This window comes from Leguminivora glycinivorella, chromosome Z (assembly GCF_023078275.1).
Source record: "Leguminivora glycinivorella isolate SPB_JAAS2020 chromosome Z, LegGlyc_1.1, whole genome shotgun sequence".
In the NCBI taxonomy this organism is placed as follows: Eukaryota; Metazoa; Arthropoda; class Insecta; order Lepidoptera; family Tortricidae; genus Leguminivora; species Leguminivora glycinivorella.
In genome coordinates, this window is record NC_062998.1 from 36,209,368 (window position 1) to 36,229,279 (window position 19,912).

General features: G+C 39.5%; 2 protein-coding genes across 4 annotated transcripts in view; one reads left to right on the forward strand and one right to left on the reverse strand.

The window, feature by feature from the left end:
- The first annotated feature begins 844 nt into the window (after nucleotides 1-844).
- Nucleotides 845-9,682, forward strand: LOC125241462. Of its 2 annotated transcripts, XM_048149968.1 has the most exons (10): nucleotides 845-1,182; nucleotides 1,306-1,482; nucleotides 2,421-2,522; nucleotides 2,686-2,781; nucleotides 2,920-3,084; nucleotides 3,478-4,688; nucleotides 4,993-6,220; nucleotides 6,913-7,019; nucleotides 7,949-8,336; nucleotides 9,239-9,682. In XM_048149968.1, the coding sequence occupies exons 1-10, from the start codon at nucleotides 1,023-1,025 to the stop codon at nucleotides 9,490-9,492; spliced, it is 3,888 nt and encodes a 1,295-aa protein (XP_048005925.1). In that variant the 5' UTR covers nucleotides 845-1,022; the 3' UTR covers nucleotides 9,493-9,682. The 2 variants fall into 2 exon arrangements, with proteins under 2 accessions (XP_048005925.1, XP_048005926.1); XM_048149969.1 differs by lacking the exon at nucleotides 1,306-1,482.
- Nucleotides 9,683-10,512: 830 nt separating this feature from the next.
- The window catches only part of LOC125241236 (SPARC-related modular calcium-binding protein 1), a 39,224-nt gene continuing 29,824 nt past the window's right edge, over nucleotides 10,513-19,912 (reverse strand). For both annotated transcript variants that reach the window (XM_048149603.1, XM_048149602.1), the window contains 4 exons: nucleotides 15,801-15,993; nucleotides 14,745-14,838; nucleotides 14,403-14,659; nucleotides 10,513-13,107 (listed from right to left, as the gene is read on the reverse strand). In XM_048149603.1, the coding sequence (XP_048005560.1) occupies nucleotides 13,031-13,107; nucleotides 14,403-14,659; nucleotides 14,745-14,838; nucleotides 15,801-15,993 (621 nt within the window). In that variant the 3' untranslated portion in view covers nucleotides 10,513-13,030. The remainder of the gene's footprint in view (nucleotides 13,108-14,402; nucleotides 14,660-14,744; nucleotides 14,839-15,800; nucleotides 15,994-19,912) is intronic.

The following is a 19,912-nucleotide window of genomic DNA, read 5'->3' on the forward strand; positions in this document are numbered from 1 at the left end:
AATCAAACCATAAACAAATCTAGTATCCAGCAGAACAGAACTGAGATCCAAACTATAAAGTGCCCCATTCACTTCCTGGCTAAAGCTAGGAACATACTACGCGGACGTCCGTCGTAAAACGACCGCGACCGCGACCGAACAGTTTGCACGGAACAAAACATCCAGCGAGCCAGATTTCGATCGGACGTCCATGCGCTCAAGGCCACGTCCACGTCCGTCGACCGATAGTTTGTACGGTTATGTGTATTTCCATTGTCCAGATTCCCGTCGGACAATGGAAATACAATAACCGTGAAATATCGGTCGACTGATGGAACGTCCGATCAAACTATCGATGTTTTGTTCCGACGATCGGTCGCGGTCGCGGTCGTTTTACGACGGACGTCCGCGTAGTATGTTCCTAGCTTTACAGTCCGTCTTGAACAAAGGTCTTGAACTTAGTGAGTATTATATTCTTTGGTCTTGAAAGACTGCGGAGCAGGATATAATAATTATCTGGCACACTGAAGAAGATGTTTTCTGTAGTGAATGATGACATTATGATAGAAGTACGAAAAGTTATAGAGTTACGTGACAAAAAAGTCGATGAGTGACTTTGTTGCCAGTGAGCGCACACTGTAAAACTAAAGCATATTGAAATATACGAATCGAAAGTTTAATTTCCATAGAAAATTTGTTTTTCAGGATGCGACCGATCGTTCACGATATCTGTCCGATCGATCGAAGCGATAAATCGCACCGTGAAAAGGAAGCTTTAGAGCAAAAAACCAAGCATTTGGATCACAGAAAGTATGAATTAAAAAAAAGTATTAATGACAAAAGCTACGAACTGACTATATAAAAACACTACATAACAATTTAGGACCATAATCAAAATGTAAGAAAAAATCCAAAATTAACGTTCGATTTTGTAGGTCATTATTACTATTTATAAAGTTGGGTTAAATGTGATTAGCATTTTAATAGCTATCACAATGAGGCCCTTATAGATGTAACAGTGTAAATTATTATTAGTTCGCATAATGGATTCTCCACTATCGCCGAATCCTGATGCTGATATAAATAATATGCGTTCGTTTTACTTTAAAATCGAAAACGACATGTCGTGTCCGTCTACATTAAAAAACAAAACTACCTTAGTCAAATACACCAAATTGCCAGACTACGACTTTGATTCAAAAGGTGCGTATTTATACATTTTCCGTTCTTATTCAAGGTCTCGTTTTATTTTCATTATTTCATAGTACTGTGGACATTTAATGGATAATTTTTGGACCTTATGAATTAACACGATTGTATTCACAGTTTGCCAATCATTAAAGCCGCGACTCCGTCGAATTATGGAAATAGATCACCCTCAACTGCAAACTAGTCGATCTCTCAAACTTGGCGCCGTATCCGATACTAAAATGAATTCAAACACCAAACGAAAGATTGTATCCATATCTGAAAATGATGAGGATCGAGTTACTCCTCATATTGGTAAGTGGATATTTGTAACAATACATATCAAATTTAAATGTTGTTACATGTAATAAATATATTGGGTCGTTTGGGTAGTGCAGTTGTGGAAACACAACAAGGTTTATCTATGTTCCATAATTTATCCCTTAAAATGTCATGTTTTCACCAACTGATTGAGTATTAGCGAAGGTCTCTTGTTTCACCTTAAGCTAAATGTGTTAGTGCAGTGGTGCGTGGGCCATTTCCGGCCCAAGAAATTTTATCTGTTCCACAACCGGTCTTTCAAATTAGTGTGTGATATGGCCAACATTGTAGTATAAAGCACTACTGGTGTAAATTATTATTAAATTTGGCCCTTCTTTTAACTTTCCTTAAAATTTTTGCCCACAATCCATAAAATTTGCCCACCACTGCGTTGTCCAGATGTTCTCAATATGCATGAAATTTCATGAAGATAAATGGCAAATAGGAACCAAACCAACCCTCGCATTAACTCTATTCTTTAATTGACTTGATATATATAATAGGCTAGTTTCCTACTAGTCAAATCAGCTTCTTTTTAAGAACTGTCAAAACGATTTGCTAATATGGAATTACTATGAAATACTGAGGAGTGATATCACGGTCAATTCATTTACTTTATATCTTTCTCTTGGACTTATTAAATAGAAATTATGTTTAAATACAACTACTGTCCATATTTTTCTTCTAATTATGTGGTGCTTTATTTCGTGCACTGCATAAAATATTTTGTTTTAACAATAGGAAACTAGCCTATTGACTTAATGTTTAAACACTAAAATATTATGTTCAACATATTTGCTAGTGGGGTTGGTTCTGGCAAAATTATGTCCTTATAAATTATATTTTTCAATTTTCAGTCACTTTTCAAAATAGCAGAGATGCCTCTGTCAAGTATACTGATACTTATTATAATCTTCTAATTAATTTAACAGGTAAAGTTCTGCAGTCTTCAAATAGGTCATCTAGGACAACCCTACAAGATGATAAGAGTGCTGGACATAAAATTATTGTAAAATCAAATCAAGCTAAATTAGGTAAAGTGTACTTGTTATCATAAAAATGTTACCTTAATTGGGAAGTGCTTTAGATTTAAGTGGCAGTAGAAGTTGTAAAATTTGTTGTAAAGCATGGTCAATTTATTATGAGTTCCACTAATTGCTACAGAAAATAAGTTAATATTATGTTGTTATTTCATAGGTTCACAAACAACAAACAGGTCTTCAGAGACAAACCAAAAGGACAACAAGAGTGTATTACATAGAAACTGTTTGAAATCACCTACTACAGACAAAAGTAAGTGAAATAACTAGAAATAATAATAATAATATAACCCCATGGATTGCTCCTAAGTAGCTTTTGTTACACTTTTGATTGGATTATCAATATTAAATTATTTTCTTTACATAATGTTTGTATTGGTTAACTTTGCAGGTCCACGGGTAACACCAGCATCTAAGATGAATGTTAAAACAAACAACATAACGAATAAGAGGGACTTTAGTAGTCGTAAACCTGTCTTAAATAGTAAACAGGCAATAGTTGTTAGCAATCATTCTATACACGACAATATTAGAACCAAAAGTACCAAAGACAAAGGTATGTAAAAGTAGGATAGATAATACATTTTTTATCTTACAATTAACAGTGCTAAAAAAATTACTATGTAAGTATCTATATTTTACTTCTATTTATTTAATTATTTACTAAGCTATACTTTCAGATTTTTTTAATATTCTCGGAGGTGCAAAATTTATAGAACTAAGTTTGTCTTTCAGGACTATTATATGTATATTAAAGGGAAGGGTTCATGTTTCATAGTTTGGTTAACCTTAGCGTGTTTATAATAATATGATACTGAAAAGGTGTCCCCAATATTTTTTTATTATGTGTTTAGGAATAGTAGGTATAGCAATACATTGTGAAACTCCTTTCTTTCACAGACTCTCATCTATAATCCTTTAAATACAATATAATTTTTGTCATTTTCAGAACAAGGAAGACCCATCAAAAGCACGCCTAGAGTAAATTTAAGCAAAAATTTATTAATTCCCCATGAAACTGATGAACTTGTAATTGCTATGAATAATGATTATGATGATCATTCAAACAAAACAACCTCTTCAAAACGTATTTTAGAGAAGAACCGTTTTAATAGTAAATCACCTCAACATCACACTGTACTTAAAATAATAAATAAGGTTTCGTTAGGAAACCCCATCCCGGTAATTCGTGTGCCTATTGACAGTTGCCATGAAAGTGAACAGACGCAGATAGGATTTGAAAAGACTATGTCTGTTCCGGTGCAGGAGCGGCCAGTCAGTCGAATCCAAACTTCCATTGATTGCTGCACTGATATGGATCACAATTTCCCCCCTAGAGATGCCAATGTAGGAACTCCCCCATTACCCGTCATGGTTAACGAACAAACAGAGACCTCAGACAATAGCACAGGAGTCTTTGACAATCTCGACATACCTAATGTTACACTATTAAAGGACAAAAGTATTTTTGCCAAAGAAGAGGTAGTCAGCTTCTGTAGTCGCTCAATGCCTAATTTAAAAATAAGTCCAGAGAAAGAGAGCTCTGACGAACCGGTCAGTGGTGGAAAAGCTAAGACCTACATAATCGGTCGTGCAACGTTCACATACACGACTAAACAAAAAATAAACTTCCACGTGGTCGGCAGCAGCGACGACAGCCAATCTAATCAATCGCCTAGTCCCTTAGCGTATCCATTAAATGTGATGTCACTTCTGAAAAAGAAGATTAACCAGTGTGACATCTCCGAGAGTTCAGAAGATTTAACCAATAAAAGAAATAATTGCCATAAGAAGGTTGATGAACTCCAAGCACTCGCTTGTCCTGACGTTTTTAATAACAACAAATTGGTGAAACCATCGGACCTAATCAGCACAATTAGAGTTAATAATGGGTTGTTACACAACGATTACATATGTGAGCAGTTCCAAAGGGAACTTCATTTTATCGATTCATTTTTTGAATCATTACAGTATTTGGAAAATTGTTCCTTATCCGAAAAATGTTTTTCTGAAGCGGCCAGCGACAACTGGGTTAGCAAATCTAGGTTCGATCTGAAGAATTCGGAATATAACTCTTTCTTGTCCAAGCTGGAAAGCGGCGCTGGCGTTTTAGCGAATGTTGACGATATCGAAACAATGGCATCAAAAAGTCTTTGTCTGGTGAGTATATTTCCTTAGACATGTCAATATAAAATGTGTCATTTTCATACAAAAAGTAACCTTATCGTTAAGTTACAAAGTCGATTTATAATTGCATATTTATGCACATAGCACTTTACTGACAATTTAAATAGTGATAGGTACCCTAATGTTTAGTCGGGAAAAACGACCTCGCCGGCACTTCGCACAAGCACGACACTGTTCGTGCATAAGCGATTCGTACCGTTAAGAATTCTTTATTTAAAACTTTTCTCTAGTAATTCTAAGTGGTCAACTAATCATGTAATTAATTTGCTAATTTCAGCTTAATTTACTAATTCGCAATGAACAAAGGCGCGCCAAGAATTTATTGTTTGTTTTGAAAATGCGCGAGGATGCATTGAAAGATTTCACCAAGAGCCAGATTATTTGGTTAGAAAACAAAAAGAAGCAAGACAATACCGACGTGTCGACGTTGAAGAAGAAGCAAAGAGGAGCGCTATTGAAGCTGCAACATGAGTGCGGGGAGATGCAACGCATGCGCAAGGCGCTGCTCACCCTCTCCGAGAGGCGCAAGGCGGCTCTCATGAAAACCAGGAACAGCATCGAGTTGAAACTCAAGAACAACGTTGACGTGGAACAGATTCTCTTAGGGAAAAAGAAGCTGAAGAGAAATATTTCTGCCGATCGGAATGTAGCTCCTCTCAAATGCTTTGACTTGTCGAGCAGTGGGTGCGAGGAGAGCTCGTCGTCCAAGCCCAGGGAGACGCCGGTCCCTCTGCAGGAGCTCCCGCCCGCGAGCGCCTGCGCCGAGAAGTGCGTGCAGACGGGGGACAGCATCTGCGAGCCCGCGGGGACCGCCGACCAGGCCACGGACACGGCGGCCGAAAACTTCGTAGCCGTTGACGGCGCATATTTAAACATAATCTTTCAGAATCTCTCTTTACCCCAAATTTTTAGCTACGGAAGGCAATACGAAGTTAACGAGGAAGCCCTTAGGAATATCCTGGAATCATCCAACAAGGTTCACCTTAAGGACAATTGCGACAGTGATGTTCTTGAAAATTTCATGGATAAGATTCGGAACCGTGACTCGGACAAGTCCTCCTCGGCGTCGACCGCCCACAGCCTCGTAGACGAGTTCGATCTGTACTACAAGGGGCTGAGTGACCGTAGTAAGTCACCTGTGGACTCTCCTGACCCTGAGCTTCTCATTACCAGTCCGCATAATACTCCATCGCGTGTATACGAGCTTTCAGAGTCATGTGTTCAAACAATGGATATTAAGCAGGATCACAATGTAAAAACTAGTGTAGAGAAACAGGAAAATATATTCCCAGAGAAAGTGAACCCTGTGTCGAGCTCAGAAACTTTGATATGTGAACAGATTTGTATATGTGACTCCTCTAACAATTCTGTAGAAGCAGAGTCGTTGAAGAATGGTGATCCTATAGTGACTCAGACGCAAGCGGGCCCTTTGCCGGTGCCGCCCGGCGCGGCGTCTCCCGAGCCGCTCACTACAGATGGCTCCGACTCTTCGATCATCAGTTTTGGTAAGACCATTAATTTAAACTTTCACGATTTTTACACATACTTAAATTAAAAACGGGACTTTATTTGATTAAACTTTATTGCACAAAATATACACAAAAATGTACAAAAGGCGGTTGTGGTGTGGCGGTTTTATTATCTCATCCACATGGAACCCGGTCATTAGTAAATGTAGGAAGAAACAAATATCGCAGGTTGAAAAACCGATAATCGTGTTGTTTGTCGACAAGGTGACATCCCTAGTGCACAAAACGTGCAAGTGGGTAGTCAGGACCAAGTGCGGGTAGTTCGAAAAACTCGTGCAGCTAGATGTTGATGTCAACTTTAGCCAGTCTGCTCAGAGACCACGGGGACTATGGCGTTGGAGGTTGGTTTAAAAACATAGTTTTACGCGATTATGTCCCGTTTTTAATTTTAAGAAAGATCATTTTTCATCATCATCAAGTGTCTTATATAATTATGTAAATATGTTCATGTAAATAAAGTAAGATCATTAATTATTATAAATAGTCTTGATATGTCATCAGGCGGGTCCACAAAGATGTCGCGAGGCAACGCGTTTGCTCGGCAAATGACTAACGTAGATGTAACTCGGCCGAGCCTAGTAGTTATTTTTGAATCGGTAGTATTGATAAGTTTCTTCTCCAGCCTCCAATGAAATGAAAGTGCAGTAATAGTTGTTTGGTGATTACAGGCAGCAGTATAAGAAGCGACGCGCAAAGCCTGGAGAGCGTGTCGTCCTCGTCGGGCTACAGCGAGGTGGAGGAGCTGCGCCGCCAGCAGCTGGCCATCGAGAGAGAGGTGAGCACCGCGCCTTCATCGACAACATTTAACACATATAAGCGCTTTGGTTGCAGTAGTTTATGAAACCGGCATTTAAAGGAGGTCAGAAAAGGCGAGTGGCGTGGGTAATAAAGACGCCACGAGTATTGTTGCATACAATTTTTTTTCTACGACCACGCACTTAGTTTTAAGTAGTTTTCTAGAATAACTTTCGTGATATTCACAGTTTCCTGTATTTGGACGCAAAGGTTTGCACTGCCAGCGCTCGAGCCAGCTGCCCAAAGCCATCCCCCACTGGCTTCCCGCGCACGCGCGCTTTAACGTTACAACAATGCGTTGCCATGGTTATAGAGCCAAACAATGCGTTTTCATTTTTTTCGTTACTGTGCGAGTGCGTGGGAAGCCGTCGGGGGCTGGCTTTGGGGAATAGACTTTTATGTAGGGTTTTAAAGATCTATGCACGACCCTGTAAATGACGAATAACTGTTCGGGAGTAGAAAAACGCTTATGTATGCTGCAATAAATGAAATGAAAAAATGAAAACATCCACTGAGCCACAGGCGATGGACCTTCATCAAAACACGTTCGTTATGACGGACTAAACTGTCAACCTTGATGCGGCTGCGTAATTGAGCAACATAGTAGTAAAAGAAAAAGATGAACCAGTCCTACAGTGTTGCATTTTTCAGAAATAACATTTTCAAGGAAATTTGATTATTTGATAACTCCTTGGGTTCACAAACAATTTTCCGAGGGCAAATACAGTGAACATGTTAACAGACTGGTTGAGGTTTAAACTCTTATGTAGAGTTATGCTACTTAACATCACTTTGCCCTTTCATTCCAAAAATAAATGTCTGATAAAATTCAAGTAGGATTTATTATTCAATATTTTTAAATATAGATTATGTATTTATTAATGTTTGTATATCTGTGTGGTATTTCAGATAAAAGCTCTAGAGCAGCAACAGAATCAGGCACTAGTCGTCCGAGAGATACCCGACAAGCCTCCACCTCCATACACGCCGCCCAACAACGCTCTAGCCAAAACTTCACGTATGTTCGTCCTGAACGACGATTTAGAAGAAAAAATACATCGCCACATAGCGCACGGAGAGGAGTTCCATTACGACCCTAGCGACGCGTTCAGCGTATTCATAAAAGACATTTGCGAAGAATCTCTAGCGAGGCAGAAGCAGGAATTGAGCGACCAGCCGTGGGATGCGTGCAACTTGTTGCCGCACCAGCAGGAGCTTAGCCCGGAGAAGAGAGGGCAGAAAACTATTAGCGAAGTCAAACAAGTGCTGTCTGGTGTTTCGCCGCCTGTGGTTTCAGGTAAAAAAAGTTATTTTTGAAGTAGACTATTCTGTTAGTGCAACAACTTGCATAATTTAAAATTTCTATGGGACTGATAACGCGCCGCCTGTTTGCCGTTTCCTCACGATGATTTCGGCTTCGGCTTGCTAAACTACATACTTAATCACATACTCTCAAGAGTTTTTAAATGATTCACGGTTAGTTTCATTAGATTTATATTGACCATCGAGTGTGAATGCGACCAGTGGTAACATTGAAAGTGAACGGTTGGAAGCGTACGCAGCCGGAGCGCGCGAATGAGGGTAGATCGCGCGCTGTCTACACTACTTTGAAAAGTTTAATACACATTCCATGGCAAAATGCCATAACATAACACACAATTAAATACCTCTGCCACACTATGCCCCTCGCGCTGCCGCGATGTTGCCCTCTCCGGCCACACACAGGGCAGTGCGCGATTATCGCACTAGGTTGTTGCCGGCCCTTTGACTCGCGCCAAAAAACCGACAAAATAGGGAGCGGTGGGCATGACGAGCGACATGACTAGTAGCGCGGCCACACTAATGCCTGCCTACTTCCCACGCCGCTCGTCGAGTGTGTGGCAGAGGTAAAAGACTCAAGAATGAAGGCAACCTATGCATACTTTTGTTTGTTGCCAACCCCCATCGAACATGATTGTCATTAGTTTACTGAGCTGCGGTCCTGGGTTCGAATCCCGGCAAGGGCATTTATTTGTGTTATGAGCACAGATATTTATTCCCGAGTCATGGATGTTTTTCTATGTATATAAGTATTTTATTTATATATTTAAGTATGTATATCGTTGCTTAGCACCCATAGTACAAGCTTTGCTTAGTTTGGGGCTTTGTTGTTCTGTGTAAGGTGTCCCCAGTATTTATTTATGACTCTGTTATGAACAGGGGTGGGTGCGCGGCGGTCGGACCACATCGACGACATCCTGTTCACCGAGTGGCGGCGCTGCGAGCCCGAGTGGACCAGCCTCCACTCCGAGGAGGCCGGCGTCAAGGCGCAGGTCTTCGAGAGCCTCTTCCAGAAAGTTCTCAGCGAGACCGTCGACCAATACAAGCAGACCGTTCTCGGACTCATCACCCCAGATGCGATGAACGAAAAATCATTCAGGAAAAAAATTCTACCACCCAAATTAGGAGAATAGTAAAATAAGTAACGTGTAATCTAATTATAAATTATTATTGCCAGCCTTCTGTTGATCACTGGTTTATATATGTTCTTAGTTATCATTACGTATTTGTAATATTGCTATATATAAATACCTGTACTCGTATCATATTGGAAAAAAGTCATTAATTATTACTTAATACATACTATTTGCTGTTTATGAAATATCTTTTGGTTTTCCTACCTTTTAAAAAAATCCGTATCCGTCAAAAATGTTAATAGGCCATATATATGCTGTACAATGTCATGTGATACACGACTATGATCTATTCTTTCTGTATGGTCTCCCATTGAAATTATATTTCCACCATGGGCGTCAACACTTGAATACTTCTCACCGTAAAATGCAATTTTGCTACCTTGTGACGCAATCTATTAATTGTAGGGTCTGTAAGTTTATGGGATATGTATAAATGAAATTACATAGTCCAGTAGTTACATTATTCTCTTTATTCGGGAATAATATCAACAGAGAAAATATCACATAGTTCTTACATTCAACACTGACTACTTAACATTATAAATACTTAGTTTATTTTATTTGCAAACATACAGCAATTTAGTACATATAAGTAGATTAATGCTTAGTTATTGTTACCGCGGAAGATTCATTTAGAATTTTAGATGAAATCTCTAGACACGCATTATATACATTCTGACATGGGAAACATTTTCGCCATGAGTATACGTAGAGAGATGTACAGTAGCGGAAAATAATCTTATCATATTTTTTCGGACAAATGTGTGCAAAATTATTTCATTAATTTTTAAATGTGTGATGTCGATGAAATTTACACTATAGAAACGTGTATGAAACTGACAATTTGGGCAACTTAAGGTTCATTTTTAAAACAATTCGTATGCCCCAGTTAAGCTAGGAACATACTGCGCGGACGTCCGTCGTCGATCGACCGCGGACGGGGATCTGGACAATGAAATTACACATAACCGTGCAAACTATCGGTCGACGGACGTGGACGTGGCCTTAAGCGCATGGACGTCCGATCGAAATCTGGCTCGCTGGATGTTTTGTTCCGTGCACACTGATCGGTCGCGGTCGCGGTCGATTTCCGCGTCCGCGTAGTATGTTCCTAGCTTTATGGGCTTCAAATAGTAAAATAATGATGTGGTGTCATTTTCATGCCAACGACTTCTGAGATTGATAAATCAATCCATCTATATTATATTGTTAGTAGGATTCGATATTTTCGATGTTTTTATAATAAAAAGTTCTATATTAGTAACATACACGATTGGTGTGTGTAAAGACTAATTCGCATCAGGCTCGCGTGGCTGCCCACGGGCCACGTGCAGTGAGTCCTCGTAAGTATTCAAATATTTCAAATACATATTTGTAATGATGATACCATAGTTGTTTACTTGATATAAACGTCTGATTTTAAGAATTTTCGACTTATTGTTTTTGATATATAACCAGTATGATAGATTTTTTGCGCTACTGTATATTACGTTCGAGAATCAGTGTACATACGAAATTAGAAACGTTCTTTAGAAGTCGAGAACTGCAACTAGTAAAATGCCTTTTACATTACTGATACTTAATTACGTATGTAATGTGATGTCAACGTAGATACTATCGAAATAAATATAAATACTTATGCGTACGAGAATTGATATGAGTAAAATACCTGATAAAAATAATAACTATTTAGTAGGTATGTGATTTCAACGTAGGTTTTGTCAAAAGAAATACATACATGTGATATTTGATACACTTATTGCATCTGCGGCCCATTTTTCAAAGCTACAAGTTACCAGTGGTAGTCTGTTCGGAAAGAGAAGAGTCGTGGAATGTATTGGACCTTATACATTCCACGACTTATCTCTTCCGAACAGACTCTACTAGTGTTTAGATTTCATGTGTCGGACGCTCGATTGCGTCACTCAAATAAATGTCTCATATTAAAATAGGTATGAGCGATAGAAATCGGGAATCTATACAGTTGCATCGAACAATAAACACTCTTTAATTCTATTATTGCTATAATTTAAAAGTCTATTAGTGGAGACAGTATTGAATGAAATTCAAAAATCACCCTGAGGTTACAAGTAATCTCTAATGTATAATATACTAGCTTTTGCCCGCGGCTTCGCTCGCGTTAGAAAAAGGCAAAAAGGAGCCTTTGTCACTCTCCATCCCTTCAACTATCTCCACTTAAAAAATCACGTCAATTCGTCGCTCCGTTTTGCCGTGAAAGACGGACATACAAATAGACACACACACTTTCCCATTTATAATATTAGTATGGATGATAATTCGTACCAGATAGACTTAGCGCTCGTATCCGCGTACGCGTGCGGTTATATGTAGGTTAACCGTCCATTTTTAACATGTTTTTGCCCATGTTATCTAAAAGCTATTTAGTTACTGTAGCGTTTATTCTAGATTAGCTTTCTACCATTATTCTGCATTAGATAAAAGCATGATAGTCTACTACGAGCGTGACGTTTAACCTTTCGATTGCCCCAGCAGCTGCGGTCGTCATATTCTTACGACGGCTACAACCGACAGCTTCGTCAATGCAATTTGGTGTCCAAGCGATTTGCTTGAATTCGGAACATAACTATTTACTTACAGAGCGATTTTAGTTATAAATATTCGTTTAAATCTTCCAAGTCAAATTATATTATATTTACCATAAAATAATACTTCGGGTATAATTAATAATACCATGAAACTATGTTTAACAGTAAAAAAGTAATACAAAACTATGCAGCTACAATGTTTCTTCCGTCAATATTACTGGCACTATCAGACTTAAGTCACTGTGTTTTATATATGTATCTTGTCTCTATTCTTTTACTTATTTAACATCCTTAGAATCACAGATGCTTAGAATAGACAATGTCATATTTTCATCTATCTATATATCATCACATAACTGTAACGTGAAGTAGCCATCACCTCTTATTTTATGTAGAACATTATAAGCTCACAATAGTCTGTAGGTTTTTTTCTTCTTCATTTTGTATTAAATACGTATGTTTTGGAATTAGCACCACCTTTCGCTGAATATAGGTGACACTGAATGTTGCTTATTTCATCGCTGGCACCCAATATCTAGTACTAACAGTGTACAACGATTTATACAGTTTAGGTAGTTCAACTTCGAACGAAAAAAGGGCGGATCTCGGTTAAAAATAATAGAAATGCACGCGATTAAGGCAGGCTTTTTCTAAGGGGCGAATGTGTTTTACATTTTTAACGAGAATTATAAATTGTTCGAAGATGGACTACTGGGTCTAAAAACCACCATCCTCGCGGTGCATAAGCTTAAAATGCTTGTAGGACTCGTGCTGTGACCGATAATTGACCGGACACGACGAAGTCGATTTCCAAAAACAAAATAACGTAGTTGTATATTTCACATTGACAAATATTTTGCTGTGAAATATCGATTTTACGTTTTTGTAATTACTTTTAGTGAAAGCTTGTTTTTAAAAACAAGCCACTAGCAATATCTGTTGTACAATCCATAGTTGTTTTCTAGATATTAGTCATCTGCTTTCAGGATTGACTCAAGTGGGTTTGGTCCTTTTCTTCTAGGATTTGAAACTTTAGCTGGCTCCGCTGGAACAAAAAAAATATTTTAACTTTTAGTAGTGTGAAAACCAGGGCCATGGTGACCATGTTAAGTAGTTCGACCTATGTTAAGGCTAGCCAAGTAGCCACTGCTAATTACTATTACATTATCTGACTTAAGTGGCATAAACCATCCTAAGCAAAGGACGTATAAGAGGAGATAATTATAAGTAAATGCTGTCCGCTTTTTTTGTCACTGCGCCATTTCACTCGGTTGTGTGTAGTGTTGTTATAAGACTAGTCTTGAAGACTTTTAAACCTTAAAGACTTGCAAACCCTAAAGGTTCACGCTTTAAAGACTCAAGCGTTAAAGGTTTTAGCTCAGAAACGGTTCAGTACCTTAACGACTCAAGCTTTTTATGAGCTCTTAAGAGTGAGTCTTTAAGACTCGGGCTTCATAGAGAGCTCAAGCCCCCTAAACCTCGAAGGCCTGTGTCAAGCTTTAAGAGCTCAAACAACGAGCTTTATAGGCGGATAGTATTTAATTTTAACCCTTAATTTGACGTGTCGGTTTGGTAGATTTTAGGGTTCCGTACACAATGGGTAAAAACGCAAGTCTATTACTAAGACTCAGATATCCGCCCGCCTGGTCACGTCACCACGCTTTATCTCATGTATCTCAGGATACTAAAAAGTACGGATCTCTCAGTGGGCGAGACCGACTCGCACTTGGCCTGTTTTTTTTACTTCTGTTGACCTTAGGATCTAGTTTATTAAAAGCTCTTAAGACTTAAATGCTACAAACCTTATAAACTTATAAACCTTCAAAGCTTAGGAGTCTTTAAAGCTTGAGGACTAAAGACTCGAGGATTCTGTGCTCGTAAGCAGCAACGCAAACTTATAAGGTTGAGGCTTATATGGTCGAGGCTTTAAGGTTCGAGGCTTTAAGACTCAGAAGTCGCGACTCGAGTTTTGTAGTTTACGCCTCAAAGCTTAAATTCACAACACTAGTTGTGTGACATTCAAATTCTCCGAACATGGAATACTGTGATCTAGAAGTCATGGATAATATTTAGTTTCATTTTACTTGCACTATATTCATAGTCGTTTGTATGTTATAACTATCACTTCGTCGCCCTGCACTGACGATCAAGCAACACCAGAAAGCGAGCTATCACTCGCACTATTTCCTTCCTGTCGAAACTAATGCCCATGGACATGTAAGATTCGTATTTGACGTCTGTCTGTTGGCGTGGTCGTTTCCTTTCAAAAATGTTTTGTTCGGCTCCTCGATTTTGACGTATTGGTCGAAGTTTGACAGTTTATACTCGTATAATACTTACTCGTTTGGCTGAGTGGCAGTTGCGTGACCTCCAAGCATGCCATCCACTCCGTTATCGTTATCTTGGAGTCATGATTGATGTCACAGTAGCGGGGCAGCTTGCGCCCACACCTCCGCAGAGGCTCCATATTCGCGATCAGCTGATGGAACGACTTCCACTCCCGTCGTTCCAAGGCTTTGTTTTTGTCCTTGTCTAGCATCACGTATGTCCATGTGGCTGCTTGTTCTTCTTTTGATGCTCCCCATTTTACAATTTCACTGTGAACGTTTAAGGTCAGATTAGCGGAAGAGCACTTCTAATTTGGTGGTCAAAGATTTTAAGATCAAATCAAAGCAAACTTACCCGGGTCCTGTTCCATTTGTAGTTGCCGCCATTTTTGTGATCAAAAATCTCATCAAATCTTTCAAGAAGTTCGTCTTCATTGGTTCAGGACAGCCTGAAAAAAAAAATTATATAATCAAAATATGTAATTCAAAATCAAAATAATTTATTCAGCAAATAGGCCACAGGGGCACTTTTACATAATACTTTAATTGGTGTTTTACTAGTCTTCAGCTGAATTGTGTGTAATGTTACATGTAGGTAGTTTCAGCACTGAAAGTTCGGCCAAGAAACAAGAATCATAGCTCCATTGAGTCGCGGAAAATGGTTTGTCATTCAGTAATGTCAAATCTACCCTGCTGGCTATTGCCTGGTGCCGGCATCGGCAGTGATCTCGGGATGGATCTTTATACTGCCTTGATAGTAACCAATGGACAACCAGACTCGCGAAGTGCGGTGTTGCAAGTTTTGTCAGAGTCTGTTATAGGTTAGCTGGCGCTTTAGGTCCGAGTACAGACACCAGAGATACCTACTCCATGTCATGGCCTAAAGATACGAGTATGTGATGTACACAGACCAACCCCTATAGACATCCATTACAAGACGACTCGCGGTCGCCAGCCTTCCTAGTATTTGCACTGATATAAGCGCGGGCGCTCGCCGTGCCCGATCAGTATCGACCAAGTAACAGACCCGAAAGCAGCGCGTGTTTTTCGCAGTAAAAAAATTGAAAAAGGGTATTTTGATGTCTTAAAGATGTCCACCTGTAGTGTGAAATGGCGTGGAAAGGTAACAAGAAGCTCAAATTTAAAAACAGACGTCATTACATTCCACATAAAAGTCATATTTATAATTTATTCAGAGCCGGCATAGGTCAACTTACATTGGCCACTTACGCGTCAGTAGAGGGACAGTCCCTTTCATCTGGCGCGACTGCCCGCCGTCCTTGAAACGGCCAATCACAGCGCGCTTAACACATTCCCCGCCCGCTCCTCGCACCCCTCGCACTGGCGACTCGTATCGCGAACAAAATATACAAGAATGCTACTCTATAGGAGGTTCTCTGTGGTGATGTACCTCTCATGGGGCTGGCGTGGTGCGGTGCGGCGTCGCAGTCGGGCCGCAGGTCCTTGACGGAGGAGCCCGGGATGGGCTTGCCCGTGTCCTGGTGCACGCACCAGCAGTACCCGGTGGAGCGATAGCACTGCGCGCGCGCGTAACGACCGTCTCCCGTGCACTCGGGCACGTACAGCGCAGCCGCGCCCGCTTTCTACACAAAAATGTTTAACACGTCAGCTACTTTAAAAAACCGGCCAAGAGCGTGTCGGGCCACGCTCAGTGTAGAGTTCCGTAGTTTTCCCTATTTTTCTCAAAAACTACTGAACCTATCAAGTTCAAAACAATTTTCCTCGAAAGTCTTTATAAAGTTCTACTTTTGTGATTTTTTTCATATTTTTTAAACATATGGTTCAAAAGTTAGAGGGGGGGGGACGCACTTTTTTTTCCTTTAGGAGCGATTATTTCCGAAAATATTAATATTATCAAAAAACAATCTTAGTAAACCCTTATTAATTTTTAAATACCTATCCAACAATATATCACACGTTGGGGTTGAAATGAAAAAAATTATCAGCCTCCACTTTACATGTAGGGGGGGTACCCTAATAAAACATTTTTAACCATTTTTTATTTTTGCACTTTGTTGGCGTGATTGATATACATATTCGTACCAAATTTCATCTTTCTAGTGCTAACGGTTACTGAGATTATCCGCGGACGGACGGACGGACGGACAGACAGACATGGCGAAACTATAAGGGTTCCTAGTTGACTACGGAACCCTAAAAATGCAGACAATACAGTATGAGCTACAGTTTAATTAGAACAAACATATGTAATTGACAATGTTTAGTTAATAAAAGTTAACCAAGGCCCGTTTTCCACCATTCTTATAATTATATCAATGATTCAAGAACACAATTAGTTGTTAATTTATATACTTTTTATCCAATTAACCATCGTTTCATCACGTCCGGACCTCGGGACCTGATTACCGGCAATTAAATTAATTGTATTGAATGATACAGTCCCATGAATTCCGTACATCAAATGATGCAGCGCCTTTTACTGACCTATTTATGCTTACATTAATCTAACAGAGAAAAAAAAAAGTGGAATGACAATAATTACCTATAACTAGTAACTACATACCTATACTCAGCCGCTTATTAAGTGTATTATACAAATTCCATACGAATTTGTTACTGTAACGACCCAGCCACGACATTGGTCTAAGCGCGAGAGCGGTGAGCGGCAGACATACGTGCGAATGAAAAGTCCCATCGCTGTGTCTCGCTCCAATGTATGGCCGCCGCTCACCGCTGTCGCGCTTAGACCAATGTCGTGGCTGAGCCGTAAGGCATGAGTAGACGCTTGGTACGGAGCGTTCGGCCGAGCGGGCGATCGTGCATACAACTTTTGCAGGCGTCGACTCAGGACACTTGTATTAGCTTCAATTGTTTCACATGCACGCCGCACGCCCCGGCCCGCTGCACGCCCAATATGAGCGTGTACTCAAGCCCTGCACTTAGGATTTTTGCTTTATTACGTCCGAGTAACACTCACAAGACTCATGGAACGAAAAGAAAAAAGTTGACAGATTAAAAAAAAATGGTGGCTCTACAGGAGTCACTCACACATCGACCTGTAACCTCGACTCAGTATTAATAATGATCAATGTACACGTGATTCACTCGACTCATAAAAAGAAAAGTTGACAAAACGATCAATGTACACGACATGGCGAAAATATCAGACGACATTTCGTAAGTAAGTACATAAGTTCTGAAAAAACCGAGTTAGAGTTTGAACTCGCAATGTTCAGATTGAGTGTAGTTAGAGCGCTTTGAACCGCTTAAATTGAAATTCAGATTGAGTTATGAGTCTTGTTATAGTAATCGCTACGTTCTTAGTCAAATCAGCTTCTTTTTAAGAACTGTCAAAACGATTTTGAACGACTTGCTAATATGGAATTAATATGAAATTGAATTGAGTGACGTCACGGTCAACTGATTTACTTTATATATTTCTATCTGATTTATAAAATATAAATTGGAGTTAAAAATAACTTCTGTCCCTGTTTTTCTTATAATTATCTGATGCTTTATTTCGTGCATGGCATAAAATATTTTATTTTAAGTATGTGTGTAACTACTACGCTGATATTACTGTAAAAGGAATGGCAGAAAACATGCCCATACAAGTTTGGAAGTAAGTAAATTATCTTTGTCATTAGTTCTTAGTGGCGATCACTTAAACCACATTCATAGACTTCATACCCATAGACTAAGCATTGTGATGCTTAAAATGACAGTGGATGTACGCTTCTTTTCCTCTCCTCTTTCAATACGTTAATCCATACTAATATTATAAATGGGAAAGTGTGTGTGTCTGCTTATTTGTCCGTCTTTCATGGCAAAACGGAGCGACGAATTGACGTGATTTTTTAAGTAGAGATAGTTGAAGGGATGGAGAGTGACATAGGCTACTTTTTGTCTCTTTCTAACGCAAGCGAAACCGCGGGCAAATGCTAGTATTTAATATTTTTATACACAGATACATTTTGGTGTACCATCATCACCATCCAATCCATACTAATATTATAAATGGGAGAGTGTGTGTGTTTGTTTGTTTGTCCCGTCTTTCACGGCAAAACGGAGCGACGGATCGACGTGATTTTTATAGGTGGAGATAGTTGAAAGGATGGAAAACATCGTGAGGAAACCGGACCTGAGGCCTAGTTATCCTTCGGGTTGGATGGTCAGATGGCAGTCACTTTCGTAAAACGAGTGCCTACGCCAAATCTTGGGATTAATTGTCAAAGCGGACCCCAGCCTCCCATGAGCCGTGGCAAATGTCGGGATAACGCAAGGAGGAGGACAGATAATTGAAGGCATGGAGAGTGACATAGGCTACTTTTTGTCTCTTTCTAACGCGTGCAAAGCCGCGGGCAAAAGCTAGTGTTAAATATTCTGAACTAATTTAGCTTATTATTCATGAGTGATGACGCATTGTATTATATTTCAAGTGTCAAAGAAAATTTAATCTGTTTGGAAAGTTTTGAAAATATTTTATTTATTTATTTATACTTTATTGCACATAAAAAAATAAGTACAAGTCTTAATACTACCTGTAGTCCTCTCTGGTCCTGACCAGAAGAGAGATTTTTGTATTTCAGCTAGTTATTTAAATTATATAAATGAATTTGAAAACGAGATTCCCATTTCCAAAAAACGTTTTTCAAAAAATACTACATAGTTCTATCGCCATTTTCCACAGTTTTCTGAGCGACGAAATAGGACGCTCGATTCCTCTAGCGAAGCGACCCACCATACAAAAAAATTACCAATCAAATTTGAATCAATGGTACTAGAAAACAGAGCTGAAATTCTTTTGATTGAATCGAACAAATCAAAACAAAATCAACTCAATTCCATTCAACGTAGATTCAAATTTCATCGTATGTAGGTAGGTAGGTATTTTGTCCTAGTATTAGGACATTGAACTTAAGGAGGTTAAAAAAACAGATCCATAGAACGTCAATGCGCCCAATAGTCACGGCCTAGCCACGACAATGGTCTAACGGCCTAGCCACGACAATGGTCTAAGGCGTCTTGCGGCAGCGGCAAGCGGTAAGTCACAAAAACAAAAACGCAGCGCGCGCGAGGCATGCCACGACCTTGCCGCTGTTCGAAATCGCGCGCGGGTTTTTACGGGCCTACCCGCGGGAGCGGCGCGCGGGGCGGCGCGCGACTCGAACTACGCGTATGTAGTATGTAATAATGTTTTCAAACATATTATTGTATAGTATTTATTCGTATTTACTGTTAATTTTTTTCTAAGTGTTTATTTATATTAAGTATCATTTAACTAGCCATAAAATAAATTCCATGTACTTAGTCATCACACATATTCTCTTGTACAAGATGTAATTGACTAATTAAAGCATTCTATGCACTTTAGAGTCATATTCGACAGTAAAAAACATGTTTTTAAATATGAAAACGTTCTGGCCGCTCCTAGGCCCTGCCGCCGCTTCTAAAAGTACGTGGCATGGCTAGCGCCCGCGCGCGTTTCCCGCGCAGCCCAGCCGCCCCGCTCGCCGCCTTAGACCATTGTCGTGGCTAGGC